Source organism: Camponotus floridanus, unplaced genomic scaffold (assembly GCF_003227725.1).
Source record: "Camponotus floridanus strain SB8 unplaced genomic scaffold, Cflo_v7.5 scaffold5, whole genome shotgun sequence".
NCBI lineage: Eukaryota > Metazoa > Arthropoda > Insecta > Hymenoptera > Formicidae > Camponotus > Camponotus floridanus.
Window position 1 is genome coordinate 1032041 of NW_020229658.1, and position 22551 is coordinate 1054591.

Genomic DNA, 22551 nt, shown 5'->3' on the forward strand with positions numbered 1-22551 from the left:
ATCCGTAAAAATCTAATTGACGGAAATGAAGTAGTGTAGAGTGTTTTTTATATATGTATATATAAAATGTATATATCACCTGTTTCGCGCGCAGGACACAGGCCCTGGTAGTTGAGGAAACCAGTTATCACTGGAGACGACTTGTAAAAGATATAAGATTTGTAAACTGTATCTCATATTTTCTCTTTTTGACGTAAGTAAGGGACGATCGCCATGTCTTCTTTTGTGCGTTCTAGCAATCAATGACATCAATGTAATGACTATTGGTCCGCTTGTTCGCTGGTCTCCTCGTTATCGGATACCGATGTTGACGGCGTCCTATCATGATTTGTGCAATTCTCCGCTTGACCCTTGCTTTCGGCGATTTCCAGCCAATGTTGTTTATTCATTCTAACTCCATCAACGAGCGGCATAAGCTTATCCGATAGCTGGGTAAATGCCTATTAAAATAAACGCAAAGAGTAATAAATGTACAGGAAAATAAAATGTTTTATTAAGATTATCAATTCGTTAAACTATACGAACCTCGTAAATAGGAAGACAGATTGAATTGATAAAGCCGACTTGCATCATTGGTAATTGATCTTCTTTCTCTCGATTCATAATATCCTATAAAATACGAAAAATAAAGTCGCGTAAAAGAATGTTTTCGAGTTTTATAAATCTAATTACGTGTTTTGATGCTTACAATAGGTGTAATGTTAAGCGTCCGTCTCTCTATATCACCTTGTTCAAAAAACTCGCTACTAACAAGTTCGGCTACTCTTTTCTCGATTTCCCATGGTTTAGTAATCGCGGCCAGATCACAAACTGTCATCAGCATTCCGCGCAAAAGATCTCGATGATCACTGTAGGCCCAATTATAACCGCCACTGCGTGCTAAACTAAGAAAAGCGCCACGCTTTCTAAAGTAAACGGCCAAATCGGTTGAGAGTATCGCATCTTCGAGAACCTTCACTACGCGCGAATATTCTTCCGGCGAAAGATTCGATAGAATTTGATTTCCCTGACTACTCAAGATCATCAGACATTGATCAAAGTGATGATGTTCCATTGTTGAGGTCGAGTACAGCTGTGCCAATGGCGAGGAAGCTCTAAAAACGAAGAAATAGTACTTTAGTAAACAAGAGATTACATCAAAGCATATAAATTGATTCAAAAGTAAATAATAGTGCACACTTTATTTGAAAAGAATTGTTTGTTCCGCGATGATCAAGATCGTGACACAAACAAGCGATGATAAGCGCAAGGCATTCGATTTCACCAAAGATCTTCCACCATTGTGTAGCCTAGGAGGACGAAAGAATTATATACTCGTTTTGTGAATAAGAATCGGAATTATTCTTAAGAAAAAAATGCTTACTGTCAAAATGGCAAACATCATTTGAGCCACATTAAAGGCATGTCGCCAATTGTGATACGTAACATTTCGATAATTTTTCTTCACACTCAACAACCAACGGCAAAGTACATCGTAATCGATGTGAAACCGCTCAACAAAGTCCAAATCGAGAAACATTCTGAGACACGCGGTAAGAGTGTCGTCGTCCTGCATATATATATCGTCAAACTTGAAATCGTGCAGTTTAAAATGTACCGATGACGGGACTCGTAAACTCTGTCGAAGCAAAAGAATAAACAATAAACTTAAAAAATTACAAAATATCGTGGAGCCAACAGCTAAAAGTATAGCTACCCTCAATCTCTGCGCGTCTTCCAATGACGCCGATGCATGGTAACTCAATACTTCCAAAGTGACGCTCTGTTTCGCCATTGCTATCACAGCCTTCTCATACCTAAGTAACAAATAAATACACTAGGATATTCAAAGAGTAAATTTAAAAGATATACATGCGGACATGGATACACTTACATGTGCGTATTATGAATTCCCATCCCACAAAATATCGCGAACGCTTCGACGAAATTTTCATCGTTCTTTGTAAACGGCAGATCATCGAATTTATTAATCAATTGAATAACACCGATTATTTGACAGGAGGAATTCTTGATGGCCATGCAAAGAATTGTACGGTGTTTAAAACCGGTACCGTCATCCACTAACGGATCGAATCTCGGGTCCTCATAAGCGTTTGGTATGTTGACAGTCTATAAATCGCTTTTTTTATCATCTCGAACACTAATGTTTTCGTAGTCATGTCGAGATAGAGTGAATTGAGATACTCACTTCACCGGTTGTCGCTACGTAACCCGTGATGCCAACATTAATAGGAAATCTACTCTCAAATGGACTGTAAAAAAGAAAGAGTTGTAGAATTTACCGAAAAAATGGTTGGAATGGCAATTATAAATGCCTTGATTCACCTAGTACGAGAATCAGAATCCTCGACAGCGAGATCGTTTGCTTCAAAGTCAAAGACGCGCGAGAAACTGCCTTTTGAAGCTTTGTGCACGAGCAACACCTGAAAACAATCATGACGTTCTAACGCATTCTCTTTTGCTCACATAAACGCATCTCATTCTCGCAGTAAATGTTTATGTTAATTACCTGAACACGTTGGCATTGAATCAACGATTGCGTATGCGTAAGAATTCTAAAAACCATGTGCTCTATCGTACTTTGTTCCTCGAAAATCATTCGAGCCAGATCCAATAAAACCTAATATTAATATGTTAATTAGACAATTATATCTTCCGTCATGTAATTCTAATTAACAAAATCGGCGCTTACTTGATTTCTTTTCACTTCCAATTGACTTTTCTCGTAAAGCTGCGCGTTTCTTAAGCCGATACCACAAAACTGTAAATAACCGGCAAAAATCTTTTCGTCCTGCGCGGTGAATTGTCCTTCGCCGCCGAGCTTGTTGATTACCTGTGCTACGCCAATTACGTCACTATTGCAATCTTTAATAGGCATGCACAGTAAGGCACGCGTACGGTATCCCGTTAACGCGTCAATTTCGCGATTAAACCTCGAGTCCTGAAATATGTTTAAATCATTTTTTACATATTGCAAATTATATTAATTATGTGCATGTTACATTATTATAAAATTGAAGTTCATTATTTCATCACCGTTACTTTCAAGGTTAATTTTAAGATTGACAGAGGAACTTTCCGAAAAAACGTTTGATATAAAAGTTTCTTATTCTTTCACGTACAATTCGAATCTGTAATAAGGAGTACCACGTTCCCCTAAAAAAATTCAACTTCCGATCCGGATGACGTATTTCCGGTCGGTATCAAAAGTTTAAAATATCACCATTTAATAGAGCGTACCCGATTTACTTAAGAATTGTTCGCGATTTTTGATAAAAGCCATTTATTTTCATTTTAAAAGGGGTGTACGGGTAGTCTGGGACATCTTATATACATATATATATTTTGCAAATGGAAATATTTCTGTTTAAGCTTTTTCTTCATGAGTGAATCTAAATAATACATCAAATTAATCTATATCAAATTATTCTTGCAAATTAATGATAATCAAGATAGAGATAAAAAACGCATCAGATAAAGTATATATTCGTACATGTTTATTTATATCAGAAACGACCGCATTCCGGATACGAAAATTGAAAATGATGATTCACTGAGAATTCCCAATGCTATATAATTAATCGATCGGATGCAAAACGCATCGCGCGCGCTCTCATTAGATAGAAAAGATAGATAAACGGTAATTTCAAGTCCTCGCCTTATAAGCATCTGGTATATTGACGGGTTCTCCGCTTTCAGCGACGTAACCGACGATCCCCGTGCCCCAGGGAATTTTAATTTCATCCTTTTTTTCCATCTCTAGCAACGTCGATCTCGAGCAAACGTCGAAAAGTTTTGACACCAGACATCGGCCTCTCGGACCGGAGGACGGATCATTACGTCGGGTATCGCCGTTGTCGGAATCAATCGCGGTGACTTCGTGATTCCCGACGTGAGGAGATGATATGTTGACAGTGGTTTTCTCGCCCTGGACGAGGAACAACGACCCGCGATCCGCATGAAGAAGCATGCTTACATTTTGCAGGATTTTATGGCACAATGATCTCACGTCCAGCTCATTGCAGATGTCCTTGACCTGATGGATAAATAAAATAAAATTAATTAAAACTAATAATTAATTTAAAAAATATTAATATTAATATTAATATAAATTAATATAAATTCTAAATAAAAAGGAAAATTTAGGCAAGAAAATCATATAGCATTGATGTCAAATGCATAAAATTATTATAAATGTTAAGAGACAAGTAAATCAAGTCATAAATTACAAATTATTAAATGAAATTACAAATTCTCGCGCAAACGTTTCTCTCTATTCCTTCTCAAGATCCTTCTCAATGCTAATGATACAAAAAAATATAATGATACAAATATGAAAAGGAAACAAGTCATTCATAAGTAATAATGTACATACATTCAAAGTGTGATAAAAGGTCAACATTTGAATGCTATTCCAAATCCTTTTCAAGGCTAATACAATACCAAAAAAAAAATAAAAAAGACAGGTTCCTCCCAGATGTCAATGTTTGACCACATCTGAGAGGAACCTGTCTAATTTTTTTTTTTTTTTTTTTTTTTTTTTTTTTTTTTTTTTTTTTTTTTTTTTGGTATTGTATTAGCCTTGAAAAGGATCTGGAATACCATTAAAATGTTGACCTTTTATCACACTTTGAATGTATGTACATTATTACTTATGAACGACCTGTTTCCTTTTCATATTTGTATCATTATATTTTTTTGTATTATTAGCAATGAGAAGGATCTGAAATAGATCAAAATGTTTCCAATGCTATGTGGTGTTCTTGCCTAAATTTTCCTTTTTATTTAGATTTTATCTTACACTGTATTAATTGAATATTTTTTCTTTTTATATTAATATAAATTATAATATTAATAAAAATATTAATATTTATTAATGCTAAATTCATTAATAATTGATAAAATAAAATTCTGAAGGATAGAAACTTATAAGCTCTTAAGGGCTGAAGCCCTTAGGGGGTAGACAAGGTCGGCGTTTCCGCGCGTCGCAGTACCTACCAATTCAAAAATAAGGTCTTTCTCGTCTAAATGCCGGAGTTCGTGTCGGGATCGTCTTTGCGGTCGATTCGAGTTACCGGACCCGACCTGGGTACTACCTGCTTGACCCATATCACCTGGTGATACACTCAAAAACGTCGGCGTCCCGTCGATTGTGTTAACGATCGGTTTTAAAAGGCCGCCTCGTTCGAACTCGTGCGCCGAAATTTTACGGACGGGTGTCGTAGCTCCAGAACCTCCGGCACCACCACCACCAGCACGTCCGGATGACGAATTACCACCGTGAGTCGGGCTCGAGAGTTCTATGCAACTGCTGGACGAAGAGGTTGGCGTCGCGTGTGATACTAGCCACAAATCTACAGTCTGCCGTGTTACCTTCCTGATGAATGAAAAGACAAAAGCAATAAAAATAATCTAATAATAGCAGTTTCTAGGAATACTTAAGAGCTAAAATATAGGTCAAAGATGGCAAAAAAAATTTATATGTAAGCGAGACGTAAGCACCTACATCTGTCCCAATCGTGGACGTAAAATAAGGCAGAGAAAAATTCATATGCTCAAATTCATATCTTACGTATATATTTTTCTTTATTTTACTTTACGTTTATAATTACGACGGACATAAACACTTACGTCTTGTTGTCGCTACCATTAGCTTACCGCAAGAAGAAAAAAGTCAATAATACCTACGAAAAGAAGAACAAAGCATACAACATAAAAAAAAAAAAAAAACAATGATTAGAAGATGCCGCGGTCCAGATAACGCTATAACATTCTCTGAACGCTCCAAATACTTTCAGAGGGATGTTGCGGGGGTGGGCGACGTAGGTATGACGTCACAAGGTAGGGCTTCTATTGAACCGCAGCCTAAATAATAAATGTTAATATTATACAGTAAAGTTTTTTATTTGTTATTTAACAAACATGACGAGCGAGAAGATTTAATGATCTCGAGGGATCAGTAGTCTTTCAGATGGAAAATACGCTACATTTGACACGAAAATATATATATATTATTTGAAATTCAAATAACGAGCGCTTTCTGGGGCGAATTTTTGTCAGAACTGCCAATTGAAGGAGAATAATACCGTAGAAAGTAGTCATTGACGAAGTCGGGATGCTCGTCGAGCCATGCTTCCATGCGAGCGTACTCTGGATCATACACTGTCGATGTCGAGGAATAATAAGCACCGCCGCCACCACTGCCGCCGCTTCCATCCTGCACCTGTTGCAACACATTCTGGTTGGCCACGCTGCCCTGTGCTCCTTGCACTCCCTGGACGCAGGGAGCCGCCGTTTCCGCCGTCATCCTCGGCTCCTCGATGCTCCGCAAGTGCAGGCCTGTATTTTTATAATAATTGGTTATATTAATAATTGGTTGTCGTCATTAGTCAAGAACGTTTTCGTTTCTCGCGTCGACTTTTGCAATTATCTCCGTATTCTAAGTTGGCAATTTAATTTCTCGCTTCAGTACTCACTCGTTCCGAGAACGTTTCGAGAATTTGAAAATACTCGGGAGAAGAGTTATATCAATTATAACAAAGTTTTAATAGAATGCTAACTTTATCCGGAGATCTTACGATTGTAATTACATTCCTTCAAGCGGATAGATCTAAGAGAATCGCGAGGGGGAGATGCATTTTTTTTTCTTTCAAACACATTTCGACACAGAAAAAAAATAAATGTCAAGTCAAAACTTATATACCTAAGCTAACGCGTTCATAATTTCGTATATACGCAACAATTTATAATCTTCTTCAAAAGAAGAATTTAATTATAAATTATAATTATAAATTTCAACAATATTATAGTCTTATTTTAATATTGTAATTGTCATCTCAAGAATATATAATTATTTAATTCTACTTTAAGAAAATTATAATCTTTGATTTAAAAATGTTATTTTCTATCTAACATTATTTCTTTTCCATTCGAGAAAATTAAATCTTAAATCTTTAATAAGAATATATTTTTCTCGATTGAACTATGTAAAATGGCTTCATTCAAGTAAGCAGTTATTCAAGCAATTATATTTTTCTTGAATTAACGCACTATAATAATCTCATTTCAAGATTTTCATGCTAAAACTAAATATATTTTCAAAACAAGAATGTCATTTTTTTCTGGCGTGGAGGCAACGTTTACATTCGCGCACCACGTTTTCTCGACATAGCGATTCCGTCATGTGTGTACGCGCATCGCGCTCGCGACACAACACACCGCATACGGCTGTGAGAGCGGATATTGCACATCAAAGGAAAACCACATAGTAACGTCATCGTCACCTCGCACTTCTCCGCTCCCCGTTCGACTTGGTGCAAAGGTAAGGCGCGTCATGTGTGTCCAAAGTGTAAGATTAATGTGTATTTTATTCGCGTTTATCGAAGAGTCTCTCGCATCGATTTTATCATCCTATATTCCTGGTTCGATCGAAGTCAAATTTTCCCTCGATTACTTCCTGGGAATATTCCCATTGATCATCGATTTCATATCTACGGTAATTTCATATAAAAATAATTAATTATATACGCGATCTCTCGTGATTATGTCTCCGAACATCGTCTGATGATTTTTTGACAATACGGAAATGTGTTTCGTAGAGAAATTGTTTTGAGAAAACGGATGCTTATTGTCAATAGAAATTCTTTTTCCAAGGTCGCAATTTTTTTTTTGAAATTTTACGATCGACGTTTCCTCTTAACGAGCATGATTCTCTTATATAAATAGATTCCTCTCGTGCGGGATTAAAACGTATTAAGAGGATGCAAAGACAAAGTGAAGGCTATTATTTCACATTTTACATCTCGATATATCATGATATTCAATATGAAATAAAATACCTTGTAAAAAAATACTCATTTTAGTACATCCTAATCGATATATCTTTTTAAAGTCCATGTGGAAAAGTCGGGAGACCGAAGAGGAGAAACGAAGAGTGGTCTGGCGACCAAATGTAAACGAAATCCCCGTGGAAAAACACGATACGGATTATACCGGGTAAATTTCCTACGAGACGAGACGAGACGAGATGAGAGCGCGCGTTCTCTTCACGGGTGAGTTACCGCATGTCACATTGGTCCTGCTCATTCGAATGTCGATTATCAACTACCGGCTGATGTCGTATACATGTACGGATGTCGCCACGATAATCGGCTATAGCGGAGTAATCGCGCGAAATTATTAGCTTTCTCGGCGACACGGTATAATGGAGGGCTCCGTAACTGACAGATCACGGACCCAGCTGAAAAGGATAAAAGGATCAGCGAGATCTTATTGTTTTATTTATTTTCGAATTTATTATTTATTCCAAAGTAGAATCGTTTTCTACCCGTTTACGAGATTTTCTACCGCGCTACGAGACTGTTTATATACATATTAGTTTTTCCTTCAAGTTTTCTTATTTCCATACAACGCGAAAAAAACGAGGAAACTTGTCATCGCAAGGTTGTAACAAGACAAATATGTTATGCAATGTAGCTGCAATTTTATCACAATATTCAATTCTTCTATCGCTGTAATTTGCGGAATTGTAATGTTGCTAATGTAATTGATAATGTTGTACGAGTTAAATCAGTTTGAATTATACATTTTCCCACCTGAATATTATTTTATAAATTGTCTCGCGTTGGAAAAATGTAATTTCTGATAAATTAGATCTAAACAATGTTCGATTGATGATATTTTGCGCGTACAAGCAGCATGACACACGTGGGTGGGCCGCTGTTCTGTTTCCGTGCTTGTCTCTTTTTCTTCCTCTCTGATGTTACTGGCAATTTCAAACTATTCGATTCTTAAACGCGCGCTGAATATCGATAGTCTAGTTAAGTAAGTTACGGATTGTATGGACGAGCCACTACGTGCGCGACATGAATCTTAAAATTCACGAGGTATTTCTTCTAAAGCGCGCGTCATTTAATCTACGAATTCTTTTCCCAAATTTGAATAAATTTCTCCGTCACGAAAATAAACAAGAGATCATAATTTATCATAACTTTTTTTCGTACATTTTTACGTAATTAAATTTCAAATGGAAATTCTGTCAAAGTAAAGTTCTAATTGAAAAATATAATTTTACTATCTTTTTATGAAAAGATCGATTTATAAATTTGTTTAGAATCCACGGAACTCAGAGGAAATCCATTCAAGGATATCCTACGTGTGAATGCCATGAAAAACCAAACAAGCAAAGTAAATAAAATAATCGCACCGAATAAAAAACAAAAAAAGAAAACAAAAGATAACGTAAAGCTTTGCTCAGCTTCCGTATCTCCATACGCGTCTATGATAAATATTCTTTATGTTGGACGATCGCGATTATAATGAATACACTTTAGGTTTAACGAGTCCTCGTGAACGTCATTGCTTTCGCCATTCGTCGATGACACATGCACACATACATGTAATAAAGAACGATAACTACTGGATATGTTACTGGAAGATAGTAGAAGCCAAACAACTGAAATTAAAGCTTACAAGTCAGCTGATAATCATGCGCATTTAAAGTTCGATGAAGTTATCTATGCGGCAAAGTTGCTCCGATAACGAGTCACTCGTCACCTATAGACATTCGTAAACATTTTCGCTAACTGATTGAAATCCCCGAAAAAAATAAATGCTAATTTTACGGAACTGTTCAATTCCATTGTTGTCGAGCGCAACCTGATTCTTCTCGATGCCTTTAAAATTCAGCATGATTCATCCGGGTGCTTTAAATCACTGTCAGATCTCTCATAATCATGGCATTGGAAATTGGATGGGTCCCAATAAATAAATATATGATAAATAACGTATTTTCGGTTCTTCTTTCGCAGATCTCTCGAAAATAAATATTATATTTCGTCTTTCAGATACGTGGACGACGGTCCGACGTGCGACAGGGTACGAGAGACACAGTTATACAAAAGGCGAACACGCTGGTGTTTGGCGCGCTTGTAGCAAACGACGGCTCGGAAAGCTGAGAAACCGACCGACCGGCCTTCACGCGCCTTCGCCTCGGCCCGATGGCGCCAAGCTGACCTATCTGCTCGCCACCGATCTGGCCGCGGTCTCACTTTACTCGACCAGCCGCTGGTCGATCAACCGATCGTCGTTCCTCGTTCATTATAGAAATGTTTCCGAAATTATAGATTACGAATATAATGCGTGTCGCGACTGATCTAATAAGGAAATTTTACGAAATAAGACTTTAGGGAGATAAAGCACGCGAATAGAAGACATCGATTAATTTGGAAATTATATCGGCTGTAGAATCTTTTGAGAAATTTCCGATATGTATTGCTCAAATCATTTTGGCATCTGGTTGGAAATTGTAAATATAAATGTGCGATAAAAAAAACGACTTCGTGGTAGCCAGTCGTTCATGTGTACATGTTATTTTTCAGGAAAGCGGAAAGTCGAGTCGGCTACAAACCGCTAAATCACTTTCTAAGAATCATAAATCTCGTCGAGATTTACATACGACAAGATGGAAGGACTGAAAATTGTCGGAAGATCTCTCGCTGTTTTTTCGTGCGAATCGATCGACGTAATTTGATGCTTTGTGTCAAGAGCTGAATAGAAGCCTGGGGAGACAAAATTTGACATGGATTCTTAGAACCGATGACGCAAACGCTACGGACGGGCCAGGTTCTCAGAAACCGGAAGCCACTGAAACGTTCCATGTAACTGAGATCGCGGCAAGGTCGAAGGACTCGAAAGATGGAAGGACGAAAAAAGGATTTATCGTCTTTTGGCCCAGGCGTCGATTCCGCCGCGTTCGCGTTCAAATGTACGTACACCAAGAAGGCCGTTGAAACCTGCTCTCAGACCGGTCGCCGGTTCTTCGTTTTCTGACAGCATCACAGACTCTCTTCTCCCTCCACCCGCCAAGTCTGCGTACTTGATCGTCACTGCCGTCAAGTTCAATGCTACCGTTTCCTTTCAAATCCGTGCACAAAAACAAAGAAAATCGATTCGCAATCTCATTTTATCATTCCTTGTTTCACTCGAACCTTTGGCATATTACTAATATGCAGCGAAATTAGTAGTCTCGTTGCTATCGCTGCGTGGGCGATTATTCTAATCATGTGATCTGCCCACGTTGTTCAATTTCTGAATACGTGTCACGCAAATAACCGGAACATTTCCGGTTCGCAATTTTCAAGAGGGATCAATCTCATCTTTTAAAGCCAATGTACACTGCGATGGAACTTTTGTGTAAATCTATGATTAATATTCTAGATGATCCGCTTAGATCGCGATACATTTTGAGATTTCTTTTAAGACTCAATTCCATCCGAGATTACCGTTATTTCTGCAAGGATAATATAAATTCTACTTTCAGAATTTCGATATAACTTCTCTCGCAAAGATTATCGAATTTCTAATACGTTTAAGACAGAGATTTAAAAAAATCATCGTATACACAGAAAAAAAAGTCAAATCTATACGCAACAATTTATAATCTTCTTAGAAGGATTTAATAATTTAAATTGTAACAATATTTTAACAATATTATATCTTGTTTTAATATTGTAATTATCACCTCAAAAATATATAATTATTTAATTCTACTTTTAGAAAATTATAATCTTTGATTTAAAAATGTAATTTTCTATCTAACTTGTTTCTTTTCCATTCAAGAAAATTAAATCTTAAATCATAAGAATATATCTTTCTTAATTAACCTATATAAAATGGCTTCATTCAAGCAATTATATTTTTCTTTAATTAATATAATCGTAATATAATCTCATTTCAAGATTTCCATATTCAAACTAAATATATCTTCAAAATAAGAATGTCCTTTTTTTTCTGTGTAATTAAATCCGAAAGATTACAAAATAAAATTCTAATTTCACAAGATCTCTTGAATAATAAAGCGATGAAATAATTATGAAATAAATAACATAAACTATTGTATATTTAAAATATAAATGTCTGGCAGGAGTTTGACATTCGAGTGGCGCAGCGGCATTATGATGAGGAAACTGAAATCGACTCTGGAAAAAGAAGACGGAATTCTTCGCAGCAGTCAGCTACAATTCCAAGGAAAAGAGGAAGCTCGTGATCGAGCTCCACTTTCGGCATGCGACGAGGTAAATGTCTAAGTAAGCGACGCAAGACACGGCGGCACACGCAGCTATATTAAACCCGACCAACACGTGCGCACGCGTGCGTATCGTCACGTCGTCATTGCATTGAGATTCGTAGCCCACACGAAACCATCAACGAGTCTATGTATCTATATATCTCGCAATCGGTTTAGAGCGTTACGCTTTTTTCCCTCTTTTCTCTCGATATCCTTGATCATCGATATCGTACGTGAAAGAGTCACCCGTTATGCAAAGTCATCTTGTACGTCATGGAAGAGAAGACTGCGTGAAAGGAAGTCTCGAAACCAAGTGTGACGATTATTTCCGATAAAAAGAAATTTATTTAAATCGCACAAATCACCTGGAAGGAAGAGGATAAGGCAAAGAGCAATGCTCTCGTGACACTTTGAGAAAATTGCTCGGAAACCGCGCGCGTCATCGAGGAACCGACGATGTTTCTTGTAATCCGCAAGTTACGCAACGAAATAGCGCCAGTTACCTTGGCCAATGCAAATAAGCGTCGTCGTTATTCGTCTTGTACGACTGCTCTTGCAATAAGTATGTATAGCGGTATCGCAACCACGCACTCTCACGTTAGTTGCGTGTGTTTGGAAAACGAAAATCAAAGATCATCTCGATCGCATCTTCCGTCCTTCGCATCCTTTTCGATTGTGCGAAAATTATTATTCCGAAACGCGAAATTTTTTAAGCATTAAGATAATTGGACGTGTTTCAGGAATCGAAGAAAATTTCTAAACAATGGTATACAGTTCGATTCCCACGACTCGAAGTATCTTCCTTTATTTGTTTCTTTTCTGTGTAAAATATGAATAAAAGATTTGGCCGATCGATGACACATTGATTGACCATTGTTGTCATTCCTTTGGATAACGGGAGTTGTTGACGCAATCGTCAAATGCGTAAATAAACAATCTGAAACAGCCGATAAATCGCGATATCGGAATCGGATCGGCGCGCAAAAGTGCACGTATCTCGTCGCGATGGAAATTCCACTTTAAATTCAAAGGTTACGCAGCTCTCTTGCCGGAGATAAGGCGCGCTTATCGTTAACTGTAAATCTTATCGCGACATTAGCATTTATTCGCGCGCGAAAATCGGTAACGATGCGTATTCGAAGCAATATGGCCTGACCTTTGCAGGGATGTGCCCAGGGGATGTTTAATAAAGTTTAATTACAGCTAGTCAAGCAAGAGCGTCAAAAAGTAGTCAAAAAGAAAGAGGGACGTGAAATTTATTCCTCGTTCCCTCGTTCTGGCTGTTCTTTAATTACCAACTTTTCATTCCACAAGATTATTTGACTTTTTCCACTTTTACCCGTCAGGTATATATTATACATATATTATAATTCCTAATATTTTACGTTTAAAAGAGATAAGACGCCGGATCGTCGAGAACGATAACGAGAAGGAGAAACGAAACGGCTCAACTTTGACACGCACATATTACTTATTGTATTGTATTGATATGTACCTTATAAATATATTTATATAGGAAATATACTACCAAATTTCTTTGTAACTACAAAACTCGTTCTTTTCTTCCAGAAAGCAAGATACCTCGCCTCGAACGCGTGTCCACATTAACGATGCAACGACGAAAAGGTTAATGAGACCTACATTTAAAAAGCGATACCCATCTCCCCTCCGGATGTACGTAAACAACGCCAAGTTATCGCAAGTATGGGCGAGGTTATAACATTTTCGTCAATATCTTACGATTGAATCCGACCTGCGCGCCCTACGCTATTACGCTATTACGGTCTAGGGGTCTTTAATGGGAGCCCATGTTACGCACGAATCACGACGGAATCACGTTGCACGCGCGTCTCATCGTTGGACGAGAAACATGCACGCATCCAGCCTCGCATCGGGCCTGCCAGCGGTGGCGACTTTCAAGCTAATTTTGCACATGCGAGATTATAGGTGAACCAAAGGGACAGAGAGAGGGGGGAGATTCGTTAGCGATGACGAAAGGAAATTATTATTATTAGCGCGGAGCGCGTTCGCGTATTCGCCTCGAGATGAACTTACATTGATCCAATATCTTAAGCATCGCTTTCTTCAGCTGCATAATCGTGCTGCTGGCTACCGCGGCGTCGGGGAACAACAATAACAACGACACGAAGCGCGACTTCTCCCGTGCAGACGTCCGCTCGACCGATCCTGTCCATCGTCGATAAGACGAAACCTTCAAAGAGCCACTGACCGTCGACCGACAACAGGACGCTGCATCTCGTCGCACGACGCGGTCGCGGTCGCTCGGCGGCGAGTCGACATCCTCTCTTTCTTCTCCTTTCGCTTCCTCTAGGTCAGCGAGCGCGCGCGCGCACGTGTCCGTATGTGTCACGCGCGTGTGGACGAGTACGAGGACGTGTGTGTTTGTTGCACGATGCACTCTCGACTGGCGCAACGCACCGCGTGCGTGTACGCGCGTATGTACGCGCACCACCACGAGCGAGGAAGCGAGGAAGTCGTCGTCACTTCCGGCGAGCTGGAATCCGCACGATGAATGAACTCGTTCGCATAATCGGCTCCCTACGTGCGAATTCTGTCCGATAACACCCGACACGTGGCCGACCGGAGCGAGGATTCTTGAGAGCTGATGATGAAGAACCGATCATCCGCAGCCGCCCAGATACGATAAATTCGCTCCGAGAAACCACCGATCATGGCACACCCGCCCCGGTCACATCTTATCGCGCCCCGATACACGAGTTATCCGATGACTCCGTTTGCGATCCAAGGAAACCGACATGGAAAAGAGGCAAAAACTGAATCTGTCACGATCCGCGCAATAGTCTCCGGAGGAGACTATTTTCTAACGAGGTGCCTCGAGAATAGAAACAGAAGAACTCGAAGTGATCGCGAAAAAAGCACACTGCTGCAATCGCGTAAGATTCCACGATACTCAAGACGATGTTTATTAGAATTCGATACGATATCGTGAGATTCCGCACTACTGTTTCTTCTTCTTTTTTCTTTGTTTAATGCCACGCAATCGACACTCGACGACGGGCCATCGATGTTTCTAAATTCGACCAAACATCGTTGCGCGAAAAATGGAGTTTCATCGCTCCGTTTCATCCATGTGCATCACTTCTTTTTCTTCATCAGGAAAATCACATTATCGAGCAAGTTTTGGAAAGAGCCAACGATCCCACGGCAAAATTCGCTGCTTCGCGAGTTACGAGACGCTCGTCCTCGATACATCAAGAACGCACGTGAACCGCACGCAAGTTTACGAGCGACTGTTACGAACCTGATCGAGTGGAGTCGAGTTGGGTTCAGCCGAGTCGTGCGGCGCGATGTGACGCTGGGGACCCAAAGAGGGGGAAGAAAGAAGGAGAGAGAGAGAGAGGGGGGGTGGGAGAGAGGGAAGGAGACAAAGTTTCTAATTCCGATTAACACTGCTTTGCACCGTGCAGTATTTTATATGCAGGGTAAATCAAATTATCGACCGTAATCGGAGGACGAGATGTTGCAGTTATCGGAGAAACACGAACCGCATCGGTGTACGACATGTGACGAACGAAAATTACCGCACGCAGCACGAGATGATTATTCGCGGGGAGAAGAATTTTTGCCGATCTCCAATGAGCTGACATGGGAGATAAATACACTTTTTTTTATCTCGCTCTCCATTGTACATAATACTAGCTCGCATCGTCACATTCGTGCGATAAGTACGCGCGTGTACGAATGCGTGTACCCGTGCACGCGTCACCAGATAGAAGGAGGGAGAGGAAGGTGAGGAACGGGGGGCAGGAGAGAAAGAGAGAGAGAGAGAGAGAGAGAGAGAGAGAGAGAGAGAGAGAGGAGGAGGAGAGCGAGAGGGAGAACTAAAACGTCCATAGCAGCCAAGACCTCGTTGTTATAAAGCGAGTAGTCGTCTTCCTTCGTTCGGAAGGCAGAACAGATGCGGATAGATTTATCCAAGACTCGACGTTTTCGGATAACGCGTTCGCGTTATGACTGCATTTCATTTTTAACCCTTCAAGACCCATCATTCATCGCAGCCATATTAAATTACAACGTCAGACGTGAAAAATTGTACATAAATCTTTTTCTTACGCCAGCGAGACGTCGAAATAAATCAGGTTTTTTTTTTCTCCACGCGACATTCGCGTGAACGGATCGAAAGAGGGACCCGTAAGAAAAAAAAACTTGTAAATTATTCGCTGTTCGCGAGGTTTCAGGTGGAGAGAGAGAAAAAAATCATCCTTAAACCGAGAGACAGCTTAGAAGAGAGATGGGGAGAGACGTTTCTCCTCTCCGTCACTCCGCAAACTTGCGTGCGATAAGCACGCGTGAGCGCGCCGTGCCGATGCACGTATTATGTACATACGTACATGTGTGTCGCGTCGAATTATGCAACTGATGAGGTAGCGTTCGTGGTATCGCACGGTATATATCGAGATAAGGCTCGGCGTGAGTTTGGCGCGTCAGCAGAGCCGAGGCGAGAGAGCGAGGACTCTTCGAGAGGAGGAAACTCACGCGCCGCGACATCCGTCCATCGTCTTGCAACCACGAATGTTTTGTCACACTTTGACTGCACTTATTGTTAAGTAATTCGTTATCGGCGGGCGGGTCGGTTCATCTCGAAATATTTCTTCCGCGCGGAGATTCCGCGCGTTATTACAGTCCCCAACAGGCTGCTCGCGAACGGACGGATTTCTCCTCCGCGGATGATACGTTTCGCGAGAGCAACGATCGCGACTCTCTCTTCCTTTAACCGCGCTTCGAGATTCCGCCGAGGAATATGCACTCCCGACATCGGTAAACACATCGAGTTGTCTATTCGAATCTTGTAAAAAAATTCCCCGAGCTCTTCCAGATATTTTTGTTTAAAATTTCAGATAAAAATAACTTAACAAAATTTTTTAATACGATTTTCTACAATAAATTCTTTTATATTTTTCCGTGTCTTTAATATTTTTCACTCGTGTGAAAGAAAAACATGGAGCATCTTAAATTTCAAGTGCTAGATTTGTAAATATACTGAAGAAAACTGCGTAAGATGAACGTTTTTCACTTGTATTACATTTTTATTTTTTTATCGCTAAAAATTACAAAAAAATATATACTGCGATATTTTGCTAAAAAAAAAACATTAAACATGTAAATACAAAGATATTTATTTATAGTATATTTCATAAACACATAATTCACTTTGCTGTCGACTGTTTATAATACGAGAGAAAAATCATCAAAGAGAACATTTTTCACAAAATTCTAAAGTCCTAATAAAATTTCATGAGAATTCTCGAATTTTTCCAAAAATTTCAGATTTTCCATATTTTTGCAAGGAACAGGATACTCTGGTAAATCATCGCGTCGTTTTTTTCTTTTTCCATTTATATCGTTTATTTCTCCGATAATTCAGTAATGGCATACCGCGGTTCAATGAAAAAAAAAACGATTTCTAGACGTATTAAGATTGACTAACATTATTGCGTGATCATTATCTTAAGTCATAATTAATGCAAATATTTTTACGCGATTATCGCGCATTCCTGAAAGATTGATTTTCTCCTTCGCACCAGGTCTTTCCCCTATCAATTTTTTCCCTCCGCATGTATTATGGTAATTTATTTCTTGAAATTTCGATACGTATTCTTCCTTGGGCGAGAGAGTTTTTATTGCTTTTTGGAAATAATGCATTAACTTAGGTGATCCTTAGACGATATACTGTAGATAGCATTGTAAACCTTATCGATGTGAAGACCGTTATCCACGTTATCCGAGCTCGTGCTTTTCTCGATATTAACACGCTCTCGATCAATTCTTATGATAATAATCCCTATCTTGTCCTACCTGTCACGAGCGAAGAGACAGATTGTCTCTTCACTTGAGATTCTTTCATCTCTTCTCCCATCCGCTGCGTGTTCCGTCTGAAACACGTCAGGCTTCTACATTTGCGAGAGCGGAAAGCCGCAGCCTTCGTAAATTAGCGGCATCCTAATTGACGTATCCGTTGGCGTAGACTTTCCGCACCGCGTAAAGACGTAGCGACTGCCAACCATGAGAATAATGAAGTAGAATGGATCGGATTGCTCGGCGGACGTTGAAAGAAGCTTTTAATCAAAAGTGGAACTTGATGCCGTGCCGACTAATAAAAGATGATACAAAGACTATTTAAAACGTTAACAAAGCAGGCAGAGATTTGTCAGAAGTAATGAAATAATGAGGAAGGTCGTAAGCGTTACTTATTAAACGACGTTATTCGTTGGGGAGATGAACATAAAAAGGAAAGAGAGAAAGCCGCGGTGAAGATTCAGGATTAGACGGGTCAATGAGTCTGGGTCAAACGAGCATGCGACTCGTATCGAATTAGCTTGTCGCACTGAAATTGACCTCCAGGCTAATTTCATGATCCATATGCGTTCATATACGCGTGTCGGTACACACCATATACAGAGTGTTTCTTAATAAGTAAAAATTTTAGGAAATGATTCTTTGTCGAAAATTAAGAGGGATTTTTCATATAAACATATAGTCCTCCAAAAATGGGGGTAAAAATTAAGTTTTTATTTTTTTCTCAAATTTGAAACAAGTTAAAGAAATGAAATTAGGTGGATATTTTCTACTAGTAAAAAGGTTATTTATTAATATTTTTTTCAGCCTCCTCTATTGTTACAAGGGGATGAAAACTACCAATCCTTATTCAATTTTTTATTACAACTTTTTAGTGGGCCGGAATATGATCATCTAAAAATATGTATTAAAAAGTTTAATTTATTTAGAAACTTTTTTATTTCTTTTATTTTTTTCTTTTTATTTTAAAATTAGTAGTTTTCAAGAAAAAAAATAAAATATGTTGCCGTGCACAGCACGATGCTATATAACATAAGTTTCGAGATTACAAAAAATAAAATTAGGGTAAATGTCGGAAAAATTGAAACAAAAACAAAATTATAATAAAAACTTAAAAAATAAAAACCTAATTTTTACTCCTATTTTTGGAGGAGTGTAACTTCACAGGGATATAGGAGTATATGTTTACATGAAAAATCCATCTCAATTTTCGACAAAGAAACATCCCCTAAAATCTTTCGCACTCCTTAAAAAAACCCTGTATACATATAGGATAATTCACAAGTTTTACCTCGCTTTGAAAATACCATGATCCTAGCAAAAAAGAAGATGAAATGTGGCGCGTGTTAAACGATACATAAAACGATATATAATTTATTTTACAATATAAAATAATCTCGCGATCCTGTCGATCAAAATTTACGGTCACCTGTTAATCTACGAATCGAAAGGTGAGAATTTCACAAATCTATTCTATATCGAATGTCGTAACGTGCAGAAAAAGAGCTAATTTATTTCGACGAACGGCGCGAGAAAAAAAAAATTCATGCGATTTCTCGCTTCTGACATTATAATCCAATATGATTTCGCGGCGAAGTGGCCACTGGAGGCCGCTTAACGACTGCCTTTTGTCGGAATTCCAATTCAATTTTATTCTCCGTTTTATTTACGCTCGCTCCGGCAAGCACTTCGCCCGACTGTCAGATAAACGCGTGTCCGTTGACGCGTTAAGAAAGAAGCGACATCGCCGATGGAAGTCGTCAATGGACGTGCATGAAAAGGAATAAAGGACTTACCCGGTTTCCTGCGGGAGCTCCAAAGCACGGGAGGATGCGCGGATGCGGCGACGGCAGCGGCGGGGTTACCGCCGGAGGCAGCCAGCTTGACTGCGTTCCGCGAACCTGGAACCAACGGAAACTCTTTTCAGGTACCAAATTTGTACACCTTTGTCTCGTGTCATACGCCTTCTCTCGTCGAGAGACAAGAGGAGAGAAGGGCGAGGGGGTAGCGGTATTTTTCAAACGCAAAAGAATAACAGTTGTTATTACGCAAAATCGTTAGACCTTTTGTTTGCACAGCCTCGCTTTCGATTATCGGATACGCGAAATGTACAGCGAATGATTTTTTTTTATACGATTAATCAATAATTAACGACAAGTAAAATCGAAGCGAGGGGGCGAGGAGAGAAGGGGAAACGAGGGAGTAGCGGTATTTTTCAGACACAAAAGAATAACAGTTGTTATTACGCAAAATCGTTAGACCTTTTGTTTGCACAGCCTCGCTTTCGATTATCGGATACGCGAAATGTACAGCGAATGATTTTTTTTTTTATACGATTAATCAATAATTAAAGACAAGTAAACGAGGGGGGCGAGAAGGGAAGGGGAAACGCGCGATAGGGTGCCATATCTCGCTGGAATCGAGACACTGGAAACGTTGCTGTCGCGAAAGGAGAGGAAGGCACCATCAACGGTTCATTAAAAAACAAAGTACAACGCGAGCAATACGACGCTTGGTTCGGTATTCGATTTCACCGTCGTGAATGATAAAACGACGTGAAGACATTGAATCGCAGGTGTCGCGCAGGCAGATTCTTCGGGTCGGGCGAATTGATTTTTTTTTTTTTTTTTTTTTTTTTTTCGTGCGATCAATCGCCATTTGTATGCGGAGACGCTCCAATTTTACGGCGAGAAAAATGACGCGATCTCCGGAAAAGCGAGACTCGGGCTGGTCGGGTCTCACGAAACGACCATTAGTCATTACAGGTTGAGAATATTAACGGCTACCGTGCCAAGTAGGCTACCGTGCGAGTAACGAGGCACTTGGCGGAAGGAGACGTGCGTAATAACGAGCGCAGGAAGGAAATAATTTGTGTATTTTAACCGTGCCTTAGTAGATAAGTCGCCTTGTCCGTGTCGGCGTATTTTATTTTCTCTCTCTCTCTCTCTCTCTCTCTCTCTATCTCTCTCTCTCTCTTTATTTTTTTCATGAAAATCGCGCTCTCGTCAAACTTACAAAATCCGTCCGGTTGCTCCTCGACTTCGGGACTAGAGGACGAGGTAGCGCAGCTGCAGGTGCACGAACAGAATAGCCTTCTCCTGCCGTCACCCTTCCCCTTGGTCAGATAACGACACTGTCGCCCACGAATAGCCATTTCGAATGGCGTATCCGGTGAAGATTCGCCGAATGAGAGGGTAATCGCGGGGTGCTCGCGGACGGCCGGCTCGCGGTTGAATTAACCTTGGGTGGGTTCGGATTGGTAGCAGGGGAAAACGATATGCGTGCTCCGACGCGATTCCTCATACGACAACTATATATAGGCTCATATATCCGTTACTTTCTATATATCCCACGGTCGATACCGACCTCGTCTCTTACGACGCTCTTACGACGCTCGTTCGACGATCGTTAACTAATACGATCGCCAACCGATACGTGCATTAAACTTCCGGTCTCTCATCGGCTTAATGGCCGGTGTCGCGCACACCCCCTCCCCCCGCTGCATCGCGAGCGCTATTTTTGGCATCACTTTGGGATGCCCCCCCCGACCAACGTTTCGATTACGTGAAAGGACGATTGTATCTAATACGAAACGTCCTTGAATTAGGATCACATAAATATGTATTTCGGGGGGAGGAAAAGGAATTGCCAATTCGCGTTTTATTCGACGTAAGGGCACTCCTTTTAACGATATCGTACTTTTATCATCAATCAAACAGATATCTTTCCTTCTTCATTCACACCCGGTCTACGTTTGTTCGCTTTAGACTTGTCGTTTCTCGATAAGTAATGGGCAAGATAAGCAAGATTAATCGGAGATGGCGAAAAAAAAAGTTTGCTCCAATTTTTCGCCTGCTACTCGTGTATTTCCGATCGTGTTTGAATCTTGTTCTAACATATCTTATGAAACGTATGCACGCAAGAATCGATCCGTACGCACGCAAAATTCATAAATATTCATTTAATCACACGTGTAGTATTTTAAGAACTCATTTTCATCCAAGGCCAGTGCGTTTTCGTGACACATTGTAATCCTCGAGATTAAACGTATAGAGACACATTGTAATCCTCGAGATTTAACGTATATCCTAGATTTCTCGTATTTTCAGAAATAATGTAGAAAAAAGAGAAGTGGAAATGTTCTGTAAAAATTTTGTACATATCGTACATATATTTTTCAATTTCGCGTTTCAATTTAGAAACGGAGGGAAATAACGATGAAACATTTTTCTTTTGCGAAAAAATACAATTATTCCTAGATTTTTTCGAATTTTCCGCAAACGACAACGCGGAGGCATAGGACGAGGTATAACACCATCGCTCGCGACATATTTATGTTATCATATCGATCGTTCCTTCGGTAAATAACAGCCTTGTAACGTAAGTGACACTTGGAAACGCGCGCGCACAACGGAATACGTTATATATCATTAGGTTTATAAAATGCGCATATGAACGATCTCGATATGATCATTGACTTGGAAATCAAGGAATGATTGACTTATTGACACATAAAGATAATTGCTGACTGGTATCCGAGTGTCGTTCCAAGATAAGATCGTTCAACGATCGTTCGCGATCGCAGATGCGAAGACGGAAGCGCGTATAAATGCATAGAATCATAAATGCCTATTGTGCTTACGCAT

The 22551-nt window shown here is 39.6% G+C and overlaps 1 protein-coding gene across 2 annotated transcripts; it reads right to left on the bottom strand.

The window, feature by feature from the left end:
* Nucleotides 1-260: 260 nt before the first annotated feature.
* LOC105258770 (dual 3',5'-cyclic-AMP and -GMP phosphodiesterase 11) lies at nucleotides 261-22013 on the bottom strand. 2 transcript variants are annotated; one of them, XM_025412347.1, is made up of 16 exons: nucleotides 20921-22013; nucleotides 19702-19806; nucleotides 6087-6339; nucleotides 4999-5377; nucleotides 3659-4036; nucleotides 2693-2941; nucleotides 2510-2620; nucleotides 2326-2423; nucleotides 2189-2252; nucleotides 1874-2109; nucleotides 1697-1796; nucleotides 1364-1618; nucleotides 1180-1289; nucleotides 689-1094; nucleotides 526-609; nucleotides 261-440 (listed from the first exon to the last, which is right to left on the bottom strand). In XM_025412347.1, the coding sequence occupies exons 1-16, from the start codon at nucleotides 21057-21059 to the stop codon at nucleotides 261-263; spliced, it is 3147 nt and encodes a 1048-aa protein (XP_025268132.1). In that variant the 5' UTR covers nucleotides 21060-22013. The 2 variants fall into 2 exon arrangements, with proteins under 2 accessions (XP_025268132.1, XP_025268134.1); XM_025412349.1 differs by lacking the exons at nucleotides 19702-19806; nucleotides 20921-22013 and adding an exon at nucleotides 14123-15347.
* Nucleotides 22014-22551: the final 538 nt, after the last annotated feature.

Coding starts and splice junctions, on each gene's coding strand:
- LOC105258770 (XM_025412347.1), bottom strand. CDS start 21,059: ATGGCTATTCGTGGGCGACAGTGTCGTTATCTGACCAAGGGGAAGGGT. Junction 2,424..2,509: donor TTCAATGCCAACGTGTTCAG/GTAATTAACATA, acceptor GATTGTTTTCAG/GTGTTGCTCGTGCACAAAGC. Junction 2,253..2,325: donor GATTCTGATTCTCGTACTAG/GTGAATCAAGGC, acceptor TCTTTTTTACAG/TCCATTTGAGAGTAGATTTC.